The sequence below is a fragment of the Mobula hypostoma genome, chromosome 20, assembly GCF_963921235.1.
Source record: "Mobula hypostoma chromosome 20, sMobHyp1.1, whole genome shotgun sequence".
NCBI lineage: Eukaryota > Metazoa > Chordata > Chondrichthyes > Myliobatiformes > Myliobatidae > Mobula > Mobula hypostoma.
In genome coordinates, this window is record NC_086116.1 from 5,791,657 (window position 1) to 5,814,546 (window position 22,890).

At 47.1% G+C, this 22,890-nt stretch overlaps 1 protein-coding gene across 4 annotated transcripts in view; it reads right to left on the minus strand.

Annotated features, from left to right (window-relative positions):
* Nucleotides 1-22,890, minus strand: part of plekhg7 (pleckstrin homology domain containing, family G (with RhoGef domain) member 7) — a 111,452-nt gene that overhangs the window by 19,292 nt on the left and 69,270 nt on the right. For all 4 annotated transcript variants that reach the window (XM_063072304.1, XM_063072302.1, XM_063072303.1 and 1 more), the window contains exons 11-12: nucleotides 18,984-19,158; nucleotides 16,264-16,379 (exon numbers count right to left, since the gene is read on the minus strand). In XM_063072304.1, coding sequence (XP_062928374.1) covers nucleotides 16,264-16,379; nucleotides 18,984-19,158 — 291 coding nt within the window. The remainder of the gene's footprint in view (nucleotides 1-16,263; nucleotides 16,380-18,983; nucleotides 19,159-22,890) is intronic.

Consider the following 22,890-nt stretch of genomic DNA (forward strand, 5'->3'; position numbering starts at 1 on the left):
CCATCAGGTTGGAGGCTACCCAGACGGAATATAAGGTGTTGTTCCTCCAACCTCAGTGTGGCCTCATCTTTACAGTAGAGGAGGCCGTGGATAGACATGTCAGAATGGGAATGGGACGTGGAATTAAAATGTGTGGCCACTGGGAGATCCTGCTTTCTCTGGCGGACAGAGCGTAGGTGTCTTGGGCATTACTTTTCACGGTATTTTATTACAGAACAGCTCTAGAGATGCATAGTGGAGAATATCCTAACTGTCTACATCATGGCCCGGTGTGGAAGCACCAACGTCCAGAACAGAAAATGGTGGATACAACTCAGCTTTCACAAGAGAAGCCCTCTCCACCTCTGAGCACATTTACATGGAGCGCTGCCGCAAGGAGGCAGAGAATTTCGGTGGGCTGAAACCAGTGCAAGGGGTCGTAGACTGGTGATGCAGTCTGAGGTTTGAAAAGAGCTCGGGAGCTTTCAGCTCCTTTTCGGTGGGTGGCAGTCGAGGCGGGGCCAACACAAGGAAAGGCGCTGAGAGTGGAGCAGCCACTGTTGGAGTGCAGCATTGTTAGAGTGGCCTCGCTTTGGCTCCACAGGCCCAGGCACCAACAGGCAGAGTCCAAAGTAAGTAAGGAAATATCTAGTAATTTTTTCCTCTCTGTTAGTACATAGCTAGTGCACTGAAAATGGATCTGGAGATAGTGGTATGTTCCTCGTGTGAGATGTGGGAACTCTGGAAGATCTCCAGTCTCCCCAGTAAGTACACCCGCACAAAGTGCATCAATCTGCAGCTCCTCAGAGACCGTGTTAATGGAACTGGGGCTGCAGCTCACCGACCCTCGGCTCACGTGGGAGGATGAGCAGGTGATAGATGGGAGCTACAGGGAGGTAGTCACCCCTAAGTTGAAGGAGGCAGGTAACTGGATAACTGGCAGGAGATGGAAAGGGAATAAGCAGCCAGTTCAGAAAACCTCTGTGGCTGTCCCCTTAAAAACAATCAGAATACTGCTTTGGATACTGCTGGGGGAGTTGTTCTACCAGCTCCCCGGCAATGAGTCTGGCTCCGTGGCTCAGAAGGGAAGGGGGAAAGAGGCGTGCAGTAGTGATAGGGATTCCATAATTAGATCATCAGAAAGTGGACTCCTTGGATACAGAAGAGACAATCCTGGGTACGATCCTGAGTATGATGCGTCCTGGGTACCAGGGTCGGGGATGTCTTGGATCAGGTCCATGGTATTCTTAAACAGGAAGAAACTGAAAAGCAGTACTCCAGTGCGGTAATCTCTGGATTGCTGCCTGTGCTGCCTGTCAGTGAGGGTAAGAATAGGATGATTAGGTAGATAAAGTCATGGCTAAAGAATTGATGCAGGGAACAGGGTTTCAGGTTTCTAGATCATTGGGATCTCTTCTGGGGAAAGTATGAGAAAAAGGACAGATTTCACCTGAACCTGAGGGGGACCAATATCCTTGTGGGCAGTTTTGCTAGAGCTGTTGGGGAGAGTTTAAACGAATTTGGCAGAGGAATGGGAACTGGAGTAATAGGGCTGAGAACGGGGTTGTAGTTGGTATACAAATAGATGCAGTGTGGAGCCAGACTGCGAGGAAGGTCAGGCAGATGGCAGGGCAACATTGCAGTCGGTGGGTTGAGATAAAGTGTAACATACAGGCAAAATCGAAAAGGGCAATGAATACAGGATTGAAGGTTTATATTTGAATGCACACAGTTTATGGTATAAGGTAGATGATTTTGTGGTGCAATAAGAATTGCCAGGTATAGGGTTGTGGGCATGACTGAGTTGTGGCTGAGAGAAGATCATACATAGTTGAGAGCTTAACATCAAAGGAAACACATTGTAGTGAAAGGACAGGCAGGTAGGCAGAGGGAGCGGCCTGCCCGTGTTGGTAAAAAATGAAATCAAGTCCTCAGAAAGAGGTGACATAGGATCAGAAGATTTAGAGTCCTTGTGGGTAGAGTTTAGGAACTACAAGGATAAAAAGACCCTGACAGGAGTTGCCTCTGAACAGCAGTCAGGATATGGGCTACAAATTGCAAAGGAGATAGAAAAGGCATGAAAAAGGGGCAATTCTGCGATAATCATGGGGGGTTTCAATGAGCGGGTAGATTGGGAAAATCTGATTGGTGCTGAATCCCAAGAGAGGGAATTTGCAGAATGACTACTAGATGGCTTTTTAGAGCAGCTTGTGTTTGAGCCCACTAGGGGAGAGGCAACTCTGGATTGGGTGTTGTGTAATGAACCAGATTTCATTGGGGTGATTAAGAGAAAGGAACCTGTGGGAGTCAGTGAGCATAATATGATAGAATTCACCCTGCAGTTTGAGAAGGAGAAGCTAAAGTCAGATGTATCAATATTGTAGTGGAGTAAAGGAATTACAGAGGCATGAGAGAAGAGTTGGACAAAGCAGATTGGAAGGGGACACTAGCAGGGATGACGGCAGAGCAGCAATGGCTGGACTTCCTGGAGGAAATTTGGAAGGTGCAGGTAAGATACATCTCAAAGATGAAGAAGTATTCTAAAGGTAGGATGGGGCAACTGTGTGTGACAAGGGAAGCCAAAGACAGCAGAAAAGCAAAAGAGAGGGCATATAATATAGCAAATATCAGTGGGAATGTAAAGGATTGGAGAGCTTTTTAAATCCAACAGAAGGCAACTAAAAAGCCATAAGAGAGAAAAGATGAAATACAAAGAGAATCTAGCCAATAATAAATTAGGGGTAATTGATAAGTTTGTGACCTAAGGTAGAAGGAGTCAATTTTAGAAAACCTAGCACATTTATTTTTCCTACATTTACACACTTAGTCCAGCGGTCGTGAAGCATACAGATCCCTTCTTTGTAGAAGTCAGCATCCTGGACCTCCAGAAGTGGTCCACAGTAGGGGTGATTGATAAGTTTGTGGCCTAAGGTAGAAGGAGATGAATTATTAACTTCAAACTTTCTGCATTTTCACTCAAAGAGTTGACCTGCATGTGCATGTAACAGGAGCTGTATAACTCATCTCCTTCTACCTTAGGCCACGAACCTATCAATCACCCCTGTTGTGGACCACTTCTACAAAGAAGGGATCCGTATGCTCCACGACCGCTGGACTAAGTGTGTACATGTAGGAGGGGACTATGTTGAAAAATAAATGTGCTAGGTTTTCCAAAGTTGACTCCTTCTACCTTAGGCAACGAACTTATCAATCACCCCTCGTAAAAGAGGATACAATGTAAAAAGAATAGAAGAATGATGAGAGTGGATATTGGACTGCTGGAAAATGATGCTGGAGAGGTGGTAATGGAGGACAAAAAATGGTGGACAAACTTCTTGAGTATTTTGCATCAGTTTTCATGTGGAAGACACTAGCAGAATGCTGGAAATGCTAGAGTGTCAGGGGCAGCAGTGAGTGAGGTTGCTATTACAGAGGAGAAGGTTCTTGGGAAGCTTAAATGCCTAGAAGTAGGTAAGTCACCTGGACCAGATAGACAACATCCAAGAGTTCTTAAAGAGGTAGCTGGACAGATTGTGGAGATATTAGTAATCATCTTTTCACTGGATTCTGGAATCCAGTCCTCAAGACTGGAAAACTGAAAATATCACTCCACTCTTTAAGAAGGGAGGGAGGCAGAAAAAAGGAGATTATAAGCCAGTTAGCCTGATTCCAATGGTTGGAAAGATGCCTCTGTCTATCATTAAGGCTGAGGAGGTATTTGGAAGTATATGATAAAACTAGTGAAGTCGCACAATGTCCTTAAGGGAATACCTCTACTTGATAAATCTGCTGGAATTCTTTGAGAAAATTACAGGCTGGATAGTCAAAGGAGAGTAAGTAGATGCTGTTCATTTGGATTTTCAGAAGGCCTTTAACAAGGAGCCACACGTGAGGTGCTTAGCAAAATACCGGAAAGGTACCAACATGGATAGAAGATTGGCTGACTGGCAGGAGGCAAAGAGTGGGAAGAAAGGGAGCCTTTTATGATTGGCTGCTGGTAACTAGTGGTGTGCCGGTGGGGTTGGTGTTGGGACCACTTATTTCCATGTTGTATATCAATGATTTGGATGAAGGAATTGATAGCTTTGTGGCCAAGTTTGCAGATGAATCGAAGATAGGTGGAGGGCCAGGTAGTGTTGAGGAAGCAGGGTGTCCTGCAGAAGGACTTGGACAGACTGGAGGAATGGGCAAAGAATTGGCAATGGAATACGGTGTAGGGAAGTGTAGTGTCATGCAATTTGGCACAAGGAACAAAGGTGTAGACTATTTTAAAATGGGGAGAAACCTCACAAATCAGAGGTGCAGAGGGACCTGGGAGTCCTTGTGCAGGATCCCCTAAAGGTTAACTTGCAGGGTGAGTTGGTGATAAGGAAGGCAAATGCAATGTTAGAGGACTAGAGTAGAAAAGCAAGGATGTGATGGTTAGGGTTTATATGCCATTGGTCAGACTACACTTGAAATACTCTGAGTGGTCTTGGGCCCTTTAGCCAAGAAAAGATTGGAGACGGTCCAGAGGAGGTTCACAAGAATTACCTCAGAAATGAAAGGGTTAACATATGAGAAGCTTCAGCAGGCTCTGGGCTTGTGCTCACTGGAGCTTAGAAGAATGAGAGGGAATTTCATTGAAATCCATCGAATATTGAAAGGTCTGGGTAGAGTGGACGTGGAGAGGATGTTTCCAGTAGTGGAGGAGTCTAGGACCAGAAGGCACAGCCTCAGAATTGAGAGACCTCCATTTAGAAGAAAGATGAGCAAAAGTTTCTTTAGCCTGGGTGTGGTGAGTCTGTGGAACTCATTGCCACAGGTAGCTGTGGAGGCCAAGTCAATGAATGTATTTAAGGCAGAAGTTGATAGTTTCGTAATTAAGCATGGTGTTAAATGTTACAGGGAGAAGGCAGGAGAATGATGGATCACTGCTGGAGTGGTGGAGCAGTCATGATGGGCCGAATGGCTGAATTCTGCCCCTTTGTCTTATGGTCTTATTATTCAAGGATCCATCACCCAGCTCAATGTTCCCTGCTCGCTACTATCATCGGGAAGGAGGCTCAGGAGTCTGGGTATCCCCACAGACAAGTTCAGTACCAGAATCACCCTACAGCCATCAGGCTCCTGAACGGGTGTGGATAACTTCACTCACCTCAACTCTGAATTGACTTCACGACCTCTACACTTTCACTTTCAAGGCCTCACTGCCCACAATTCATGTTCCCAACATTTTTTAAATGCACAGTTTGGCTTCTTTTGCACATTGGTTGATGTCAGTATCTGTTCATGTATGGCTTTCATAAATTCTATTGCATTTCTTTACTTCCTCAAAGGTAGTAAGTGGTGACTCACGTGTTATTTGATAATAAATTTACTTTGCCTTTGACTTCCCAATTAATTACTGTACGTCCCGTCTGCCATAAAGCTTAATCACCAGAAGAATTTCTGCTTTGAACTGTGTCACTGAAGTGACTCGAGAGGAAGAAACAAAGTGGCTGACTGACACCAGACCCTGGCGAAAGGTGAGACAGGAACCAAGTGAGGAAGGTGGGGTGGGCAGGTGCAACACTGGGAGGAGGGGACCCCGTGGGAGGAATGTGCGGGTGATAGGCAAATGGAGTGGAAAGAACCAGAGGAGGTTTACGAAAATGACCCTGGGAATCAGAGGGGATCTCATTGAAACCTTTCGAATATTGAAATGCCTATATAAAGGAGGGGAGGAGAAGATGGCGGCGCGATGCAGCGCGTGCAGCTGCTCCGAAATGATATCGTATTTGTTAAGTAGGTACCGTGCACAATCCTGATATGATGGAGACAGATGTGAAGAAGCACGGAGGAATATCTGGAGTAACTTCTGAAATGCCCGCTTCACTGCCGCTGCTACTGTGCGATCGAGTATCTCCGGAGACGAAGGCCCCAAATCCTCGGCTTTGCTTGTTGCCTGTTGCCGGGGCCGGGGTTGAAGCGCTCGGCAGAGATGGTGCTCGGTGCTCGGTGTCAGAGGGCTGGTCAGAGGCTTGAAGTTTTCAGACAGACTCAAGAGTTGGCTGTGGTCGGGTGCTTCCAGGATGCTGCATTGGCAAGTTTGCGGCGCTGGAAGCTCATGGCAGGGAGAGTTTTTCTCCCTTCTACCGTCTGCGTGAGATGATGGGACTTTCGAGAGACTTTGAGACTTTTTTTTACCGTGTCCATGGTCTGTTCTTTATCAAATTACGGTATTGCTTTGCACTGTTGTAACTATATGTTATAATTATGTGGTTTTTGTCAGTTTTTTTTAGTCTTGGTTTGTCCTGTGTTTCTGTGATATCACTCTGGAGGAACATTGTATCATTTCTTAATGCATGCAATACTAAATGACAATAAAAGAGGACTGCGTGTCCTCATAATCTAATCTAATAATCTAATAAAGTGTACATGGAGAGGATGTTTCCTATAGTGGGGGGAGTCCGGGTATCAGAGGGCACAGCCTCAGAGTAGAGGGAAATCCCTTTGGAACAGTTGAGGAGGGATTCCTTTCTCTTGAGGTGGTGAGTCTGGTGCAGTGATGTAGTCAGCTGTGTTGGGGATACTTAAAGCAGAGGTCGATAGGTTCTTGATTAGCAAGGGCGTCAAAGGTTACAGGAAGAAGGCAGGAGAATGGGGCCGAAAAGGGTAACTAATCAGCTCTGATGGAATGGTGGAGCATACATGGTGGGCTGAATTTGTCCCTAAGTATTCTGGTCTTACCATCTGCACGGGGTGCTGGGGAACTAGCTGGCTAGACTTGCACATTCATTGTTTGTCCGTCTTGTTGTGTGTGGTCTTTCATTGATTCTTTGTATTTACCACAGGAAAATGAATCTCTGGGTTTTATATGGTGATATACTATATATAGATGGTTTTATATGGTGACATACTGTGATATACAGAGACGTAACAATAGTCGCCCTCTACAAAAATAAAGGTTCAAGGACCGTCTGCGGGAACTACAGAGGCATCTACGGCACTGTTGACATGATCTTCATAGTGAGACAGATACAGGAGAAGAGCCTGGAACAGAACATGACATTATACTCTGTCTTCATTGATCTGACGAAGGCGTTTGACACGGTCAACAAATACGCGCTGTGGGTCATCTTTAGAAAGCTTGGCTGCCCGCAGAAATTCACTACACTGATCCGCCTGCTCCACGATGGCATGACAGGAGAAGTGTTCTCAGATGGTTCCCCATCTGAGACTTCCAACATCTCAAATGGCGTGAAGCAAGGGTACATTCTATCATCAGTGCTCTTCAACCTCTTCTTCACACAAATGCTGAAGCATGCTGTTAAGAACCTAGACCTGGGTATTTACATAAGATATCGCCTAGACAGATCGATGTTTGACCTGAGACGCCTTGCTGCAAAGACCAAAATGTTGAGGAGGCTCATCACTGAAGCCCTGTTTGCTGAAGACTGAGCCCTCATGGCCCACCAGGAGAACCACCTGAAGACGATTGTGGACAAGTTCTCCGCAGCCTCAAAGCCGTTTGGACTGACAATCAGCCTCAGTAAGAAAGAAGTTCTCCTACAACCTGCACCAAACAGTTACCCTCGTCAGCCATGCATCACCATCGAAGGCACTGTCCTGAAGAATGTGGAGAGCTTCAAGTAATCTAGGAAGCACCATCTCCAGTGATGGATCCCTTGACAAAGAGATCATAGCAAGGATCCAGAAAGCCAGCCAGGCACTCGGGAAACTCCGTGTCAAAGTTCTGGAGCACAAGGAAGCTCCAGGTGTACAAGGTTTCAGCCAAGCTCAAGGTGTACAAGGCTGTGGTCCTCACCTCTCTCCTGTACGGCTGCAGAAACCTGGACCCTGTACCGCAGGCACGTCAAACAGCTGGAGCAGTTTCACATGCGCTCTCTGCGGTCGATCATGAGGGTTCGATGGCAGGACCGAATCACCAACCAGGAAGTCCTTGACAGAGCCAACAGCACAAGCATTGAGGCAAGGATCCTCCAGGCCCAGCTACGCTGGACTGGCCATGTAATCTGCATGAGTGAAACAAGAATCCCCAGGCATCTGCTGTACGGTGAGCTTGAGCTTGGCAGTCGCAATCCGGGCCACCCCAAAAAAAGATTCAAAGACAATCTGAAATCGTACATTAAATGGGCAGACCTCCAGCCTCGACAACTTGAGGAGTCCGCTTGAGGATGCGTGGCACGGCCTGACCAGAAAAGCTGCATCTGACTTTGAGGATGACGGAAATCAGCGCCTTGCAGCAGCACGAGACCGACGCCACAAAGCTGTGTATGCACCTGTTCCAACAACCGCCATTCCATGTCCAACCTGCAACCACATGTGTGCTTCGGCCTTCGGCCCCCGAAGCCACATGCGTATCCACAGATGACTGCACAATGTTTAGTCTTCCTCGGACCCCGAGAGACAACCACCACCACAGGAAAACGAATCTCTGGGTTTTATATGGTGATATACTGTATATGTACTTTGAAAATAAATTTGCTTTGAACTTTCGGACCAGATGCTGTTTCAGGCCGGAGCCATCTTCACGACAGATGCTGTGCTAAAAACAAATCAAGCTGTTGATGAAATGTTGCTGACATTATTTTGGGAATGGGAATCATCGGTTTATTTGGGGTAAAAATATCAGCACTGGAAGTGCAGGGACAGAGCTGGTTAAAATCTCAGGAGACACTGTTGCTGCCTCGTTGACAGGTTAGAGTCTCTGAAGCTGCCTGAGGTGAACAGCTCTCAGGTGATGAGCATCACACCTGATCCTTCCTGTTCCACGGCAGGAAATCTGGGTCATTACCCTGGAGAAAATGGTTTCAGCTGCCTCTCCTATCACAGTGCTCTCCGCTCTGGGGAGTTTAAACATCTTCCGCGATGGAACTGACGGTATTGTTAATTAACTGGAAAGGGCCACACCCTTTCCCTACAGGGTTTTAACTTTAATGGTGAAGCAACTACCAGACTTAAGTCACCAGACCCCTCCTCATATTAACACAATAAGACATAGGAGCAGAATGAGGCCATTCAGCCCATTGAGTCTGCTCTGCCGTTCCATCATGGCTAATTTATCATCCCTCTCAACTCCATTGTCTTGAGGTTTCCTCTGCACATCCGCTCTGTCTGGGTCTTTCAATATTGGATAGGTTTCAGTGAGATCCCCTTATTCATCTAAACTCGAGAGTACAGGCCCAGAGCCATCAAATGTTTCTCATTCATTAATCCTTTTATTTTTGGGAGACTTCCAATGCCTTATATACCCTCAGCATTATATCCTTATTTTTATACTCTAGTTCTCTCAAAATAACTGCCAACATTGCATTTGCTTTCCTTATCACCAACTCAACCTGAATTTTTCCCCGTTTTAAAACAGTTGCCCATGTCTTTCTTCCTTCTACCCAGGTGTATGACCATACACTTCTCTACACCGTATTCCACCTGCCACTTTTTTACCATTCTCCTAATCTGCTTCCTCGACACTACCTTCCCCTTCACCTATCTTTGTATTTTTCCCCAAACTTGGCCACAAAAAGCCATCAACTCCATCATCTAAGTCATTGACATATAACGTGAAAAGAAGCAGTCCTAACACTGACCCCTAGGGAACATCACTTGTCACCGGCAGCCAACCAGAAAAGGCCTCCTTTATTCCCACTCTTTGCCTCCTGCCAATCAGCCAATCTCCTATCCATGCTCAAATCTTTCCTGTGATACCTTAGGCTCTTATCTTGATCAACAGCCTTATGTACCACACTTTGTCAAAAGCCTTCTGAAAATCCACATAAACAACATCCATTAGCACTTCTTTGTCTATCCTGCCTGCTATTCCTTCAAATAATTGCAACAGATCTGTCAGGCAAGATTTCCCCTTAAGGAAACCATGCTGACTTTGATATATTTTATCATGTCCCTCCAAACACGCTGAAACCTCATCCTTAATAATGGACTCTAACACCTTCCCAAGTATTGAATGAGGTCAGGCTAACGGGTCCATAATTTCCTCTCTTCTGCCTTTCTTCCTTCTTAAAGAGTGGAGTGACATTTTCAAATTTCCAGTCCTCCGGAACCAATCCAGAATCTAGTAATTCTTGAAACATCATTACTAATGCCTCCACAATCTCTTCAGCAACCTCTTTCAGAACCTTGAGGTGTAGTCCATCTGGTCCAGGTGACTTATCTACCTTCAGACCTTTCAGCTTCCCAAGCACCTTCTCCTTAGGGGTCAGTAACTTAAAATTCCTGGGTGTTATCATATCAGAGCATGTAAATGCCATTTAAGAGAAAGCACAGCAGTGCCTTCACTTCCGAAGAACTTTGCACAGATTCCGCTTGCCATCTCATGCTTTTGACAAATTTCTATAAACGCACAGTGGAGAGTATCCTGACTGATTGAGTTATGGGAACATTGGCTGGTGGTGTAGTGGCATCAGCACTGGACTTCGAGGCAGAAGGTTCTGAGTTCAAACCCAGCCGGGTCCCAACCTGGGCAGCAGCAAGTATCTGCGCAGAAGAAAAGCCTGGTGACCTACTTCTGTATCTTCTCATGAAAACCCTATGGACCGTACGGTCCACGAGGTCACGAAGAGTCAGACTCGACTAAATGACTGAACAACAACAAATGCAAATGCCAAAGCCCAAGAATAGAAAAGCCTACAAAAAGTAGTGGATACAGCCCAGCCCATCACAGGAAAAACTCTCCCCACCATTGAGCACATCTGTAAGGAGAGCTGCCACAAGAAAGCAGCATCCATCATCAAGGACACTCTCTTCTCACTGATACCATCAGGAAGGAGGTACAGGAGCCTTAGGTCCCACAGCACCAGGTTCAGGAACAGTTACTCCCCTTCAACTATCAGGCTCCTGAACCAGTGTGGGTAACTTCACTCAACATAACACTGAACTGATCACTAAACACAACCTTTGGACTCACCTTCGAGAACTCATGTTCTCTGTGTTATTTATTGATTTATTTATTTCATGTTTCTCTGTATTTGCACAATTTGTAAACTTTCATTTGTGTGTAGTTTTTATTTGATTCTATTGTACTTCTTTGTTCTGCTGTGAATGTCTGTGTGAAAATGAATTTCAGGGTTGTACTTGGTGAAGTATACCTACTTGGAACATTGAATATGGTAGATAGTCTAAATTCCGATGTCTCGGTTTAGCATGAGTTTAAATGATAGCATCTGATAGGTGGCAATGCCGTTACTTGTTACGCATGAGATAACATTCCACACTACCATCCTTCCCAGTGACTAACAACTCACTTGGCATGCAGTACAAAACCAGCGAGGTAGAATGTGAACTCAGCAGGCCAGGCAGCATCTATGGACGAGAGTACAGTCGACGTTTTGGGCCAAGACCCTTCAGCAGGACAAAGTAAAAAGCTGAGGAGTCAGAGTTAGGAGGTGGGGGAAGGAGAGGGAGAAATACAGGGTGATGGTTGAAACTCGGGGGGGGGGGGGTGTCCGCGGTGAAGTAAAGAGCTGGGAGGTTGATTGGTGAAAGACATACAGGATTGGAGAAGGGGGAATCTGATAGGAGAGGACAGAAGGCCATGGAAGAAAGAAAAGGTGGAGGAGCACCAGAGGGAGGTGATAGGCAGGCTAGAGATAAGATGAGAGAGGGAAAAGGGGATGGGAAATGGTGAAAGGGGAACATTACCAGAAGTTCGAGAAATCAATGTTCATGCCATCAGGTTGGAGGCTACGCCTTAGGGTTATATGGTGTTATTCCTCCAACCTAAGGGAGGCCTCATCACAACAGTAGAGGAGGCCATAGACTGACATGTCGGAATGGGAAGTGGAATGAAAATGGTTGGCCACTGGGAGATCCCATTTTTTCTGGCAGACTGAGCGTAGGTGCTCAGCGAAGCGGTCTCCCAATCTATGTTGGGTCTCACCAATATACAGGAGGCTACACCAGGAGCATCGGGTACAACAGGTGATCCCAACAGGCTCACAGGTGAAGTGTCACCTCACCTGGAAGGACTGTTTGGGGCCCTGAATGGTAGTGAGGGAGGAGGTGTAGGGGCAGGTGTAGCACTTGTTCTGCTTGCAAGGATAAGTACCAGGAGGGAGATCAGTGGGGAGGGACAAAGGGACAAGGGAGTCACGTAGCGAGCGATCCCTGCAGAAAGCAGAAAGTGAGGGGGGGGAGGGAGGGAAAGATGTGTTTGGTGGTGGGATCTCTTTGGAGATAGTGGAAGTTATGGAGGATTAAGTGCTGGACATAGAGGCTGGTGGGGTGGTAGGTGAGGACAAGAGGAACCCTATCCCTGGTAGGGTGGCAGGAGGATGGGGTGAGAGCAGACATGTATGAAATGGAAGAGATGTGGTTGAGGGCAGTGTTGATGTTGGAGCAGGGTGGGAAGGGAAATAGTCCAGGTAGCTGTGAGAATCCAGTGGTTTATAATAGATATCAGTAGATAAGCTGTCTCCAGTGACAGAGACAGAGAGATTGAGAAAGGGGAGGGAGGTGTCAGAAATGGACCAGGTAAATTTGAGGGCAGGGTGGAAGTTGGAGGCAAAGTTAATGAAGTCAACAGGCTCCACATAGTTGCAGGAAGCAGCACCAATGCAGTTGTCGATGTAACGTAGGAAAAGTTGGGAGTGATACCAGTGTAGGCTTGGAACGTAGACTGTTCCACGTAGCCGACAAAAAGGCAGGCATAGCTGGGACACATGAGTGCCCATGGCTACACCTTTTGTTTGAAGGAGAAATTATTGAGAATGAGGATAGGTATTCTGTCTTATACTCAGTCTGGGTAGCCTCCAACCTGATGGTGTAAACATTGATTTCTCAAACTTCTGGTAATTACCCCACCCCCACCTCTCCTTCACCATTCCTCACCCCACTTCCCCTCTCTCACCTCCCCCTGGTGCTCCTCCATCTTTTCTTTCTTCCTTGGCCTTCTGTCCTATCAGATTCCCCTTTCTCCAGCCCTGTATCTCTTTCACCAATTAACTTCCCAGCTCTTTACTTCACCCCTCCCCCTCCCGTTTTCACTAATTACTTTGTGTTTCTCTCTCCCCTCTTCCACCTTCTAATTCTGACTCCTCATCTTTTTTCTCCAGTCTTGATGAAGGGTCTCAGCCCGAAACGTCGACTGTACTCTTTTCCATTGATGCTGCCTGGTCTGGAGGGTTCCTCCAGCGTTTTGTGTGTGCTGCTCAGATTTCCAGCCTCTGCAGATTTTCTCTTGTTTGTGATTAAAAAGTGGTTTGGAAGGGGTCAGTATTTCCTCCAGTTTCCATCATAGGTGTTCAAGTACCAAAGGTGACCCAACACCTGTACTTTCTTAGAAGCCTCGGGAGATCTGACATGCCACCAAACACGCGAACAAACTTGTACAGATGTACGTTAGAAAGCATCCTGACAGGGATGGAGTTCCAAGATGGCACTGAGCCGGTCCCTGCCGAGGTCATGGCTCAGATTAGGTTTTTTTTTTTGGGGTTTTTTTTTAAACCATTCCTAAGGATTTATTTTTGGGGATAGAGTGGGGAGTTAGGGATCAGGTTCGGGTTTCAGGACAGGGATGCGGGGAATTGGAGGACAGGCCTGTGTCTGAGCCTCTGCTGCACATTCAAAGGCTGGTGACCTGGATGTGGTTGGTTGTCCACTCCGCCGATCAGAAAGGACAAGGGCTGGTGTCGTCGGCATGTTCTGGGATCGAAGTCCCTTGCAGGCAGGCATCGTGAGATCTGGTCACCCTCTAGGTGTGTGAACGGTGAGACCAGTATTCCGATCAGTGAGTCTGCAGCTCGTTGCCTGGGTTTCATGTCCTCATTCGGGGTCTTAGAAACATAGAAACATAGAAAATAGGTGCAGGAGTAGGTCATTCGGCCCTTCAAGCCTGCACCGCCATTTATTATGATCATGGCTGATCATCCAACTCAGAACCCCGCCCCAGCCTTCCCTCCATACCCCCTGACCCCCGTAGCCACAAGGGCCATATCTAACTCCCTCTTAAATATAGCCAATGAACCGGCCTCAACAGTTTCCTGTGGCAAAGAATTCCACAGATTCACCACTCTCTGTATGAAGAAGTTTTTCCTAATCTCGGTCCTAAAAGGCTTCCCCTTTATCCTCAAACTGTGACCCCTCGTTCTGGACTTCCCCAACATCGGGAACAATCTTCCTGCATCTAGCCTGTCCAATCCCTTTAGGATCTTATACGTTTCAATCAGATCCCCCCTCAATCTTCTAAATTCCAATGAGTACAAGCCCAGTTCATCCAGTCTTTCTTCATATGAAAGTCCTGCCATCCCAGGAATCAATCTGGTGAACCTTCTTTGTACTCCCTCTATGGCAAAGATGTCTTTCCTCAGATTAGGGGACCAAAACTGCACACAATACTCCAGGTGTGGTCTCACCAAGGCCTTGTACAACTGCAGTAGTACCTCCCTGCTCCTGTACTCGAATCCTCTCGCTATAAATGCCAGCATACCATTCGCCTTTTTCACTGCCTGCTGTACCTGCATGCCCACTTTCAATGACTGGTGTATAATGACACCCAGGTCTCGTTGCACCTCCCCTTTTCCTAATTGGCCACCATTCAGATAATAATCTGTTTTCCTATTTTTGCCACCAAAGTGGATAACTTCACATTTATCCACATTAAATTGCATCTGCCATGAATTTGCCCACTCACCCAACCAATCCAAGTCACCCTGCATCCTCTTAGAATCCTCCTCACTGCTAACACTGCCACCCAGCTTCGTGTCATCCGCAAACTTGGAGATGCTGCATTTAATTCCCTCATCCAAGTCATTAATATATATTGTAAACAACTGGGGTCCCAGCACTGAGCCTTGCGGTACCCCACTAGTCACTGCCTGCCATTCTGAAAAGGTCCCGTTTATTCCCACTCTTTGCTTCCTGTCTGTTAACCAATTCTCCACCCACACCAATACCTTACCCCCAATACCGTGTGCTTTAAGTTTGCACACTAATCTCCTGTGTGGGACCTTGTCAAAAGCCTTTTGAAAATCCAAATTAATCATTAATGATTAATCTTCATTAATCATCATCAGCAAATCCCAGGTCAGTGCCAAGGACCAGATCCCTGGCATCAGTCAGAAGCCTGAAAGTCGACTAGATGTCCAAAAGCTGAGTCCGATAACAGGAGCCCCGAGTCTTCAAGCCCACTGGGAAGTCGAAGGCCCAGTGTCTACAAACTCACAAGTTCATTGGAGGCTGGGGGCCAAAGAACATGGCCTGTCCTGAAATCAGAGGACTGTTTATGTGTATGGGTGGGAGGGAGGGAGGAACAAAGCTTATTGTGGTGTAATTGGTTTGTCCCTTGTTGTTCTGATAAACATAGAAGAGTACAGCACAGGAGCAGGCCGTTCGGCCCACAATGTTGTATTGAACCAGCTAATAAGCAAATCAAAAACACCAATCCCTCCTACCTACACAATCTCCATCTTCCTTACATCCATGTGCCTATCTAAACGTCTCTTAAAAGCCTCTAATATATTTGCCTCTACCACTGTACCAGGCAGCACATTCCAGACATCCACCACTCCCTGTGTAAAAACTTACCCCTCACATCCCCCTTGAACCTACCCCCTCTTACCCTCCGGTGTTAGGCATTTCAACCCTGGGAAACATATCCTCTGTCCATTTAATCCACGTCTCTCATAACCGTGTAAACCTCTACCAGATCTCCCCTCAGCCTCCAGTGCTCCAGAGAAAAGAACCCAAGTTTATCCAGCCTTTCGTGATAACACATGCCCTCTGAACCAGGCAGTGTCCTGGTGAACCTCTTCTGCCCCCTCTCTAAAGCCTGGACATCCTGCCTATAGTGAGTGACCAGAACTGTACGCAATACTCCAGATGTGGCCTAGCCCGAGTTTTTGTTCACTGTGAGAGGATGCACTCCAGACCAGACAGCAATGGTTGATTGAATTAGTGATGCAGGCTCTGGACCTGTGTTCCACGTGCTGTGTTTTGCACCTTGGCCCCAGAGGAACAAGGTTTCATTTAGCTGTATGCTCTGCATGTGCATGGCTGAACGTCAGTAAACTTGAACCTGAGCTTGAACTGAGAATTCAGGAAATGGTGGGAGGTTGTGAGCTCAGAGTATCGAGCTACATCAGAGTAGTGAGATGATTCACGTTGGAGTAGGCTAGTTCACCTCGGGAGAGTGCGCAGAACGTGCACAAGGACCCTATCAGAAACAAGAGCTAAAGGAAATGCATGGATCGAGGGTTTAGATGAAAGCAAAGAAATTAACCAAGAGTTTAAGCAGAGATGAGAAGCCGATGTCGGGCAGCAATAAAACAGTACAGAGAAAAGACCCACCTCAGGTACAAAGGCTTTCTTGTTCCTTTCCCAGACTGCAGGCCAAACAATGATCTCCTGGAGCTGTTGGAACTTCTGAATCCTTTCCAGCCATTTCACTTTTCCTTCAAGATCACCTGACACAGAGCACACAGACAAGTCTATCAATGAAAGTGACTTTCACACTGACGTGCTTCCTTAAAGTTGTTATAGCCAGGGCTGGTAATGGGGACAAGTTCCCACTACTTCTTAAACGCTCCCGATGGTGTGCGCCTCAAATAGCCTCTGACAACCCAGTCCAGCTCCTGGCCTTCCCATGTGGTTTAATTACTGAACCTGGCAGAACCATTTTTATGAACTTGAGAAGGAGCGAGGATCTTCTGGTGCCTTAAAACCAGTTGTTCATCAGCCTTGGCCGGGGGCTCACCCAGGAGAAGGAAATCCCTGATCTCCCACCTCAACTGCCTTGCGGCCATACCCACTCACGGGGAAGGCTTCAGGAGTAAACCCTGAGTTAAAATCCGGACCTGGAGTCCCTAAAGTAGTCCTATATTGAGTTCAATGCTGGCTGGCAACTCCTGCGACCCCACTTGTGCCAAACTGTATCGGTCTCTGCCATTGTTTTGGATTCATCAGCTACGTGGAGAGGGGGCACCTGCTACATGGGCAACAGCTTGCTCTCCATTTCGTACTGTCCTAACGTGAGTATTGACTGGACGTAGACAGCTACGATGCTTCACCCATGGTAGATCCTGACTAACAGAGGGCCCCACCCTGACGTATTCCTCTAGTCACAGGTTACTTGTACTTTATACTTTATACTTTATTGTCGCCAAACTATTGGTACTAGAATGTACAATCACCACAGCGATATTTGATTCTGCGCTTCACACTCCCTGGATTACAAATATTAAATATTAAAGATATTAAAAATAGTTAAAATTAGTAAATATTAAAAATTTAAATTATAAATCATAAACAGAAAATAGAAAAATGGAAAGTAAGGTAATGCAAAAAAACTGAGAGGCAGGTCCGGATATTTGGAGGGTATGGTCCAGATCCGGGTTAGGATCCGTTCAGCAGTCTTATCACAGTTGGGAAGAAGCTGTTCCCAAATCTGGCCATATGAGTCTCCAAGCTCCTGAGCCTTCTCCCGGAGGGAAGAGGGACGAAAAGTCTGTTGTCTGGGAGGGTCGTGTCCTTGATTATCCTGGCAGCACTGCTCCGACAGCGTGCGGTGTAAAGTAGCTCCAAGGACGGAATATTGGTTTGTGTGATGTGTTGCGCCGTGTTCACGATCTTCTGCAGCTTCTTTCGGTCTTGGACAGGACAACTTCCATACCAGGTTGTGATGCACCCTAGAAGAATGCTTTCTACGGTGCATCTATAAAAATTAGTGAGGGTTTTAGGGGACAGGCCAAATTTCTTTAGTTTTCTCAGGAAGTAAATTTTTTATTTGCTGAAACTACTTATAGTGTCCAATTCTAACCCCTTCCAGAATAAATGGCAATCCCAAGCTAGAGATTTAGCTGATCACCAACTAGCTAACCACCAATTTTGGGTGGGACGTGGCAGTCGACCACTGGGGAGAGTGAGAGGTCACATCACCAAGGGAAGTTGTTCTTAAGTTGAGTTCAACTGCTCAGCTGTCTGAGGGGTAAGGAGAGCTCTGTAGGGTTAATGCCCCCTCTTCCTCCCAAAATAGACTTCAGTAACTGCACATTATGACTCCAGCCAATTACCTGTGTATATTGTACCTCAAATTACTATTTTCTGCCATTATCTTTTTGTTTGTTTGAATAACCCAATAGAGTTCCTGTAGAAATCTCATTTCATGGACGGACCACCCACATGGAATTAATGTTTCCTCTACTAAGAGTCAAAGTTACCTTGCCAGGGTGTTGTATCCTTTTGTTCTGTTACTCTGGAGAAAGTGAACCTGCATTGTCACGCATTTCATGTTAGTAATGTGTACCTTATTTCCAAGTAAAGGCGAAACAGCCTTTACTGAGAATTTTGTGTATATCTGGCAACTCATCTAAAACTTTGACAAACTCTATAGAAGTAGAGATTGTCCTGATAGGTTGCATCATTGGCTGGTAGGGGAACACCAATTCCCAGGAATGGAACTGTGTACAGAAAGTGGATACTGGGGTCCGTCACAGGCAAAACCCTCCCCACCATGAAGCAGACTTACTAGGAGCACTGCCACAAGAAAGCAGCACCCATCACCATGGCTATGGTCTTTTGTTGCTACTACCGTTGATCAAGAGGTCCCACACCACCAAGTTCAGAAACTGTTATTGCCCTAGAACCATCAGGGTCCTGAACTGGCTTGGATAACTTCATTCACCATAACTTTGAACTGTTTCCAAAATCTGCAAGCTCACTTTCAAGGACTTTACAACTCATGCTGTCAGTATTACTTATTTTTGTATTTGCATAACTTGTATTTCTTTGCATATTGGTTGTCTGTCAGTCTTTCTTTATGTATGGTTTTTCATAAACTGTATTGTATTTATTTATTTTCCTCTAAATGCTTGTAAGAAAATCAGTCTCAAGGTAATTGGTAACATATACATACATCAATAATAAATTTACTTTGAACTTTAGTGATAAATTAACATTCAAATTAAGGTTGCGGATCTCCCACTGGGGCAAAACGGGCAAGTTTCCACTCAATGGGAACCCTTGTCCTGAGCAGTTAGAGTGGGGCCCCGGAGCTGGGGATGTGCACTCACAAATAGAATTGTCCACCCGTCTGATGATGGCTTCGATCTCTTGCTTTGCACCTGCGTCAGTGCTTCTGTTCCAAACACCCCTCAGGAGCAGGGGGTACCTCGTCAGCCTCTGCAGCGGTGAGACCAGCAGGTCGGAGAGATGCAGCCGCTTACACTGATCCTTCTGTTCACACCACTGTCTTGTGCAAAACAAAAACAGGGAAACTTTTGTAGGACCAGCAGTTGGAGGAATGCGACAGTGACACCGTGTTTACTAAAGAACCACAAAGGGTCATCGTGTTCTACAGCAAGAAAACGGGCCCGTTGGCCCAACTCGTCCATCCTGACCAAGGTCTTCCTGAGTCTGTCCCATTTGCCTGCATTTAGCCCATATCCCTCCAAACCGCTCCTGTCCACGTACCTGTCCAAAGGTCTTTGTAACTGTATCCATCTCCACTGCTTCCTGTTCTATGCACCCACCACCCTCAGTGTGTGAAAAACTTGCCCTGGGCATCTCTTTAAATCTTTCCCTTCTCAGTTTAAATTTATAGCCTTTAGTTCTAAACTCCCCCTACCCCTGAAACGGGACTATGACCATTCACTTTATCTGCGTCCCTCATTATTTTGTAACCCTCTGTAAGATGTTCCTCCGCCTCGTTTGCTCCAACCACATCCAAGCAGGACTGCACACAGGTTTCCAGTACAGTTTCACCAATCTTTTATACAGCTGCAACACACACAAAATGCTGGCGAATCCTAATGAAGCATCTCGGCCCAAAATGTCGACTGTTTACTCTTTTCCCGAGATGCTGCCTGGCCTGCTGAGTTCCTCCAGCATTTTGTGTGCTTTGCCTTGGATTTCCCTGTTTCCATTTTCAGGGAACCATAATACCTGTTAGATTAGACTGTGTAGTTGTTATTTTCCTCGTAGTTTAACTTCCTAATGCTTGTTTGTATTTTTGTATAATTGCCCATATACATGTCAGTCTTCAGTGTGTTTTCTTGTGGTTGCAGTTGCCTTTGTGCCTCTCTGGAAACTTTTTAGTTCAAGTGGTTACTATCCCATTACTTGAATGGAGCCTATCTTATTGGTTAATTTAAGCCATGAAATTTAAACGGAATGTGTGTTATTAGCAATCCTGGCCTTCTTGTGTGGCTTAGCCTCTAGGCCCGGCGGAACTGCTTCTACAGACAGAAGGGGCGAAGGCGGGTCCTGACGCCTTAAAACCAGTGCTTTGGGTTGATGGAGCTCGTCAGCCTGGGAAGGCAGTCCATCTAACAGAGGGAAACTCTGATTTCAAACCTCCGCTGCCTTGCGGCCATACCCACTCATGGGAAAGGCTTTGGGTGTAAACCCTGAGGACAAATCCGGAGCTGGAGTCCCTAAGGCAGTCCGACGTTGCCTTCAACCTTGTTCTGGTAACTCCTGCGACGACACTGGTGCCAAGCTGTATTGGCCCTTGCCCTTCCCTTGGACAACATCGGTGCCGTGGAGAGGGGAGACTTGCAGCATGGGCAACTGCTAGTCTTCCATACAGCCTCGCCCAGGCCTGCGACCTGGCGAGGACACTCCAGTGTTGCCTCACTGCAACGGCACAACACGGCAAGCAGCAGTCTACCAGTTATAAGCCTGCACTCCACTGGTGTAGAGCAAGGCGCCAGGGGTTGCTTTTCTCAAAGGGAGAGACCATCGTGTCTCACTGGACAGCTACTGCCCACCTCAAGCTGGGTAGCCCCCCAGCCAATTAGGTGCTGTCCCGCCACGGTCTGCCCGCTCCACTGGGTGCGTGGGGCTCAGGGATACAAGTAGCCTGAACTGCAGACTGTAAACGCTGCACCAAGCACAACTAGAAGACGAAGAAAGAAGCCAGCACTCAGACTAGGATGCTGGAATATACAGACCATGACAACTGGTACATCAGATGACCTTCGGGAGATCAGCGACACGCGCAAGACAGCAGTGATTAACAATGAACTGTCGAGACTCCAAGTGGACATCGCAACGCTCCAAGAGACACATCTCGCAGAATCGGAAACCCTACGTGAAACAGACTATACCTTCTTCTGGCAGGGGAAGGGCTCAGACGAGACCAGAGAGCATGGTGTCGGCTTTGCCGTGAAGAACTCGCTGCTGAAGATGGTAGAGCCTAGCGAGAAAGCGACAGAGTGGATTTTCTCACTTCGACTCCACACATCCAACGGGCCTGTCAACCTTGTCAGCGTCAATGCCCCAACCCTCTACTCTACACAAGACGCAAAGGACAAGTTCTACGACCAGCTCTCAATGATGATACAGGAGATCCCAAGTCAGGAACAGTTGCTGCTACATGGTGACTTCAACGCCAGAGCGGGCGCCGACCACGACTCCTGGCCAAGCTGCCTGGGGTGGTATGGGATTGGCAGCATGAATGACAACAGGCAATGACTGCTCGAGCTTTGCATGCTCCACGAATTGTGTGTCACCAACACCTACTTCCAGACCAAAGCTCAGCACAAAGTGTCTTGGCAGCATCCCCACTCCAAACACTGGCACCAGCTAGACCTGATAATCACAAGGCGCAATCACCTGAGAAACGTGCTCATGACTCGCTCCTTTCAGAGTGCCGACTGCGACACAGATCACTCTGGTTTGCCGCAAGATCAGACTTCGGCTGAAGAAGATGCACTGCGCCAAGCCTCCAGGCAAGCAGCGCATCGATGCCAGTAAGACACCACACTCAGACAAAGCTGCAGAGTTCATCAAGTCACTGGAGGATGCTCTCCTTGCAGACCCACCAGAAGGAGATGCTCAGCAATGGGACTCTCTCAGGGACACTATCCACAGCACTGCACTCAAGGCCTTCGGGAAGAAACGGGGCAAGACACAGGACTGGTTTGAAGCGAGCTCAAGTAAGCTCACCGCTGTCATCGAGGTGAAGTGTGTTGCACTACTAGAGCACAAACGCCACCCCACCCAGGCAACACTGCAAGTGCTAAGAAGCAAGGCCCAGGAAACAGCAAATGACTACTGGCTACAACTATGCGAAAGCATTCAGTCATCATTTGACACAGGCAACATCCGTGGAGTGTACGAGGGGATCAAGAAAGCCACTGGGCCAACCCAGAGCAAGACAGCACCATTGAAAATCATAACAGGCGAGACCATCAATGCCAAAGGCAAGCAGATGGAGAGATGGGTGGAGCATCACTCTGAACTCTTCTCTAGAGAAAACAGCATCTTGGACAGCGCGCTAGACGCCGTGGAATGCCTGCCTGTCATGGAGGAACTTGATGCATTGCTGACTGCCAAAGAGCTGAGTAAAGCCATCGACAGCCTGCCCACTGGGAAGGCACCAGGATTGGATGGCATTCCACCAGAGGCCATCAGATGTGCAAAGGGCGTCCTGCTAAACCACCTGCATGAACTACTGTGTCAGTTCTGGACAGAGGGAGCAGTGCCACAAGACATGAGAGACTGCAACATTGTCACCATATATAAGAACAAAGAGGACAAAAGCTACAGGGGAATCTCCTTGCTGAGCGTCGTTGGGAAGGTCTTCGCCTGCGTGGTCCTGATCAGACTGCAGAAAATAGCCGAAAGGGTATATCCCGAATCTCAGTGCGGTTTCAGGTTGGAACATTCCACAATCGACATGATCTTCTCCCTTCGACAGCTACAAGAGAAATGCAGAGAGCAAAGACAACCACTCTACGCCGCTTTCATTGACCTTACGAAGGCCTTCGACCTTGTGAGCAGAGACGGCCTGTTCAAAATCCTTGCCAGGATTGGTTGTCCCCCGAGGCTCCTCAGGACAGTTCAGTCGTTCCACACAGACATGAAGGGCGTCATTCAGTTCGACGGCTCTTCTTCGGAGGCCTTCAACATCTGCAGCGGTGTGAAGCAGGGCTGTGTGCTTGCCCCACCCTGTTTGGCATCTTCTTCGCCGTC